Genomic DNA, 4,781 nt, shown 5'->3' with positions numbered 1-4,781 from the left:
TTTTGGGTATATATATATATATATATATATATATATATATATATATATAATATACACATCCGACGGAGAAAATGCAGTATCCGATCCAATTCATGAAGGCATAGACGATCTTATTACACCGAAATTCCGGACAACAAAAAATTGTCGAAGCAAAAGATCATTCGCTAACTTTTATCAAACAGTCTGAGATGGGGATCGACCGGCAGACCAACGCCTTCGTATATTGGGTCATATACTGCATTTTGCGTTGGCCTGAAACAATAATTAAAAAAAACTATATATATTTAGTTCGATACTTCATAATTAATTAATATATATATTATGCATCATATAGTCCAAGAAACCGACCTGTCGTCGAAGGGGTGGGTCGGTCCGAAGCTTCCGTTGAGTAATCGAGAAGCCACAGGTAGTTCTAATCTCGAGCTTTCTCCTTGCAAGAACGTCCTCTGCATTGTTTCATATAATATATATATATATATATATTTGTTTTTGTTATTATATGATTCCATTTAGGTGCCATACATTAGTTGTTCATCAAGAATGATAAATTATATATGGTGTGTTAGACATTACCCTTCTTTTAGATGTTTGTCCATGTTCAAATTGACCCCTGTAACCTCCTAGTCCGAGAACTCCCTTCTGCATATACAATATTATCATAGTTTATATTAGGATTTGAACCGTCTAATAATCATGGAAATCATCCATATATATATATATATATATATATATATATATATATTCATATAATGTAATTATATAGTGGATATGTTGGCGATGTACATCTTTGTTCCTGTTCGTCGATCTTCTACGTGTTGATGATGATTGCTCATTGTGGCCGTCGCCTCCGATTTCCTATTTGAAAACAACGTTATATATATATATATAAATTTATTCACTCATGAACAAGAAAGTATAAATTCAACAAAAAAAAAAGTTTTAAGATGAGAAATATTTTTACCAGATTGGTTGAGTTCATATACGTATTCTGTGGTTGGTTGCCAAGTCCATTGTACATAGAACTTGTCCGAGAAGGCTGATTAATCGGCCCTTGTGCGTATTGCAACCTAAAATGATGTTCCAAAAAAGGGTTTGATCAGTTCCATATCACATTAAAAGTATGCAATTCTTAGGTCTCTCTCTCTCTCTCTATATATATATATATATAACATAAAAACTTTATAATATACAATTTCTTAGCTGATAATATTGGATTTGATCCGTACCCGGTAGAGTCGAAGAGAGGTTGAGATCTGGGTATCAATGGAATGTCTTGCAGCGGACCCATCAAGCTAGATGGTGTAGAAGCTTGGTTTACCGGTGCATATGCTCTATATATATAATCAAATCAAGAGTTTTTTTTGAGTTAAAATTATTATCATTAATTTAATTAAAACCCTATAAGTCTTTTTTGTTTTCAAATTGAATTCTTTGCTTTAGACTTTAGAGAAACATATGCAACATCAAAAAGGGTTGAAGTATATGGTATTTACCTTGGGTTTACACCCGCATGCTGATGGCTCTGATGACCATAAGCACGCATCCTTTATCGTACCATTTTGTTTTTCAGGAGATGTAAGAAGGAGAATTAGTCAGTCTTTCTGCAGAGAGAGAGAGAGAGAGAGAGAGAGAGAGAGAGAGAGAGAGAGAGAGATCTTACCGAGCCGATGCTCTGACCATCCTTAAGGCAAGAGGTTCATCGTCATCAACGTCGGCCGAAGCGGACGGAAAAGAGTAGCCGTCAAATTGTTGAGGTTGCGGGTTAGGCCTGTTATGATTCACCACGAATATTCAGAGATCTTTGTTTATTTTCGATCGGAAAAAGACAATATCGATTTACCTCGGCAAGATCGGAGGAAGAGTTGTCGGATAGGAAGTGAAGTCTTGTACTGGAGAATAACGGTTCGGTAATGGAGTGAATTGGTCATGCTGGTAAGGAGAATACGGTTGGTAGCTTTGTTGTCTTTACATTACACAAGAACGTTACAAAAAAAAAATTTCAGTTTTGTAAGTTTTATAATATATGATTATAGAGTTTATTATATGAATTTAAAAAAGAGTCGCTTACAGGTTATTTGAGACGATAGGGTTTGGTAACATGGGATTATTATTATAACACTCTTGGTTTGTTACAAAATCCGATGTCTGGTTCGAAGAACTCTGCATATTGCTTGACCGGGCCGGACCCCTATATATAGTCATAAAATTAGATTATTACAATTTGTTATTACACGTTTTTTCGATTATGGTCGTCTCTTACTGATTATCAAAACTTTTATATTTTATATGCAGATTCCATATGATATGTAAGAAAAAAAAGTTTTTATTGTACCTTGTTGAAGAGGTTGGGATCAGAAGAGGATTTCGCTGCCTGTTGATGGACCCACTTGTTTCTCTCTGTAAGAACTTGCAAAACATTATGAGGTTGAAATTTGAATAATTTGTTATAAAAAAAACATATCATATAATTAATTAACTCACCGGGCTCGGAATTAGTACATCATTATTCGAGAAATTGCGTATGAGTTGGTCATACACCGAGCTAAGTGGGTTCGGCTGGTCCACATCTTGCATCGTCCTACATTAGATTATACACATGAGAGCGTTATAAGAAATAGTTTTGTATATATCCATTGTAATTTAATTTTCAACAGAAAAAAAAAAAAGAATTTGTAATTCGTATATACGTACGCTGGCTCTTGAGGCTGTGACTGGAAGCTGACTGGGAAATCCAAGGCGGCGTTGACTTGTCCGGACCCTCCCATGTTTGCTTGCTCGAACCCATTTCTCTGTCCGATCTGCTGATTGTTCTCGATCTGGGTCATTACAAAAATCATTTAAAGAAGCCATTTAAGTGAATTTTTTTTATATAAATATGTAAAATTAACAGTTATAAATGATTATGTTGTATATACCGTTGTTGGATCATATGGATAGTTATTGTTTCCTTGGACCGACACGACGTCAGAGTAAGTCGCCGTGTTCGGACAGACGAGGGGCTGCTGCGTCTGCACTGATGGACCCACTGGCAAGTTATTCTGTGAGTAGATCTCGTACGGACCCTCCACCTGTTGTTGCTGTAAAATATCATAATAAAAAAAAATCAAATCAAACCCTCATTGATTATATAGATTTTCTAGTTTCATTATCAAGATTCTTTTTATAAAAAAAAAATCATATCATTACCCCTTCAAGGAAGGCATTGAGCGCCTGGTCGAAAAACGGATCGTACAGCAAGGAATCGAGATTCTGACTTTCGGGCAGCGGTTGAGTATTCGCGAGCTGATTCTGGTTTGACGAGAGATCGGCTTCGTTCACGACAGGAACAGGGTTGTTTCCGGCAGGTAGGTCGGTCCCCGTTTCCGGCACCGGCAACGAAGGAACCTCATCAAGACAGTCCTGTCGTGAAAACTCAGGTTTATTACAAGACAAATACAAAGATAGATCAACAAAAAAAGAGTTCCATTAATAAAAGACTTGTATTTTTTTTTTTTGCCCTTTGTTTGGATTTTACTTCATTTGTGTGAAACCATAAATGTAAGCCCCCGAAAACCGATCTATTCGAGCCAGTAATGTGAAAAAAGGCCGAGGAAAGAGTTCGTTTATCGGGGGAAAAAGCAAAGGCGAGAAAGAAAAAGGGAAAGAAAACGATACCATGAATGAAAAAACGGGGGGTTCGGGAGAGGCAACGAAGAAGAGGGGGCTGAAGGGCGGCGGCGCGGTGTCGATATCGAAGAGGTTTTCGCCGTTCGCAAATGTTCCGAAAAAAGGTGCGTCTCCTGAGGATCCCATAAGTGCAAAGTTCGGCTACAAATAAGCAAAATGTGTCGAGGATTCGATCAGTTGGGAAAGACAACAAATCTTGCCTTAAGGGCCTAGCCATTTGGTGTTGTAATAAGCATGAAAACTCCAAAGATAATATCAGCTTATATAGATTTCCTTCTAAATCATTCGTTGCATTTAGAACATATATGCCTCCTTAATTCCACGTGGAAATTCGAATTTGTATTCCTTTGTATATCTGCCTATATGTATATGTGTGTATGGTGTGAGATTAAGAACGGTAGATAAAACGGTATTTTTACAGTTGATTTATAACTGTTAGATTTATTAACATGAAATCATATCTTTCTCCCACTAATATATATATATATATATAACATTCATTGCCATTTGATAAGAAATGGAGTTTTCACATGAAATGATACCCAAGGAAACATATATACACCGTTTCAAAAACCTCATGAATCGAAGAAATATGTCGGAAATATAAAGAGATTCGTTCATCTTTTCCGTATGTATAAAATTGAGAATTAATTAATGGGACAAACGAGAGAATAATTAAATAAAAACGAATTTTTATATGTAAATATATATATATAAACTCTACGAGAAGAAAATTGTAAGGGACATGTTTATCTTAATCTAAACCAGTCATTACAATTCATATATATATATATATATGTGTGTGTGTGTGTGTGTATAATAATACACACTTCTCGGCTCATGCGTATACTTGAGCTGATAGGAAGTTGAGGGGAAATCCGAAACAAAGACGAAAAAATAATGAAATCCAAAAAAAAAAAAAACTCCTCCCATTGTGAATCGGGCTTTTCATCAGATTAATCTGTACAAAATTTGAATCTGAAAAAAAAAATCAGATTTCAAATTTCGTTATGTACAAAACATAACTCTGAATCGCATATATAATCAGCCTTCATTTTCGTACGGACACGAATCATGAACGCAGTAAAGAGCGTTGTGAGAAGAGATTTACACCA

General features: G+C 35.7%; 1 protein-coding gene across 1 annotated transcript in view; it reads right to left on the bottom strand.

Annotated features, from left to right (window-relative positions):
- Positions 1-72: 72 nt before the first annotated feature.
- LOC104800166 overlaps positions 73-4,781 on the bottom strand; it is a 5,292-nt gene continuing 583 nt past the window's right edge. The window contains exons 2-17 of the mRNA XM_010522906.1: positions 3,655-3,807; positions 3,187-3,399; positions 2,916-3,077; positions 2,692-2,816; positions 2,482-2,578; positions 2,333-2,397; positions 2,069-2,188; positions 1,841-1,963; positions 1,661-1,768; positions 1,494-1,544; positions 1,227-1,331; positions 962-1,067; positions 784-855; positions 574-639; positions 349-446; positions 73-252 (exon numbers count right to left, since the gene is read on the bottom strand). Of these exons, the coding sequence (XP_010521208.1) occupies positions 165-252; positions 349-446; positions 574-639; positions 784-855; positions 962-1,067; positions 1,227-1,331; positions 1,494-1,544; positions 1,661-1,768; positions 1,841-1,963; positions 2,069-2,188; positions 2,333-2,397; positions 2,482-2,578; positions 2,692-2,816; positions 2,916-3,077; positions 3,187-3,399; positions 3,655-3,792 (1,737 nt within the window). The 5' untranslated portion in view covers positions 3,793-3,807 and the 3' untranslated portion in view covers positions 73-164. The remainder of the gene's footprint in view (positions 253-348; positions 447-573; positions 640-783; positions 856-961; positions 1,068-1,226; positions 1,332-1,493; positions 1,545-1,660; positions 1,769-1,840; positions 1,964-2,068; positions 2,189-2,332; positions 2,398-2,481; positions 2,579-2,691; positions 2,817-2,915; positions 3,078-3,186; positions 3,400-3,654; positions 3,808-4,781) is intronic.

The sequence above is a fragment of the Tarenaya hassleriana genome, unplaced genomic scaffold (genome assembly GCF_000463585.1).
Source record: "Tarenaya hassleriana unplaced genomic scaffold, ASM46358v1 Cleome65, whole genome shotgun sequence".
Classification (NCBI taxonomy): domain Eukaryota; kingdom Viridiplantae; phylum Streptophyta; class Magnoliopsida; order Brassicales; family Cleomaceae; genus Tarenaya; species Tarenaya hassleriana.
Note: the sequence above shows the minus strand (reverse complement) of the source record. Positions and strands in the feature narration are given on the sequence as shown.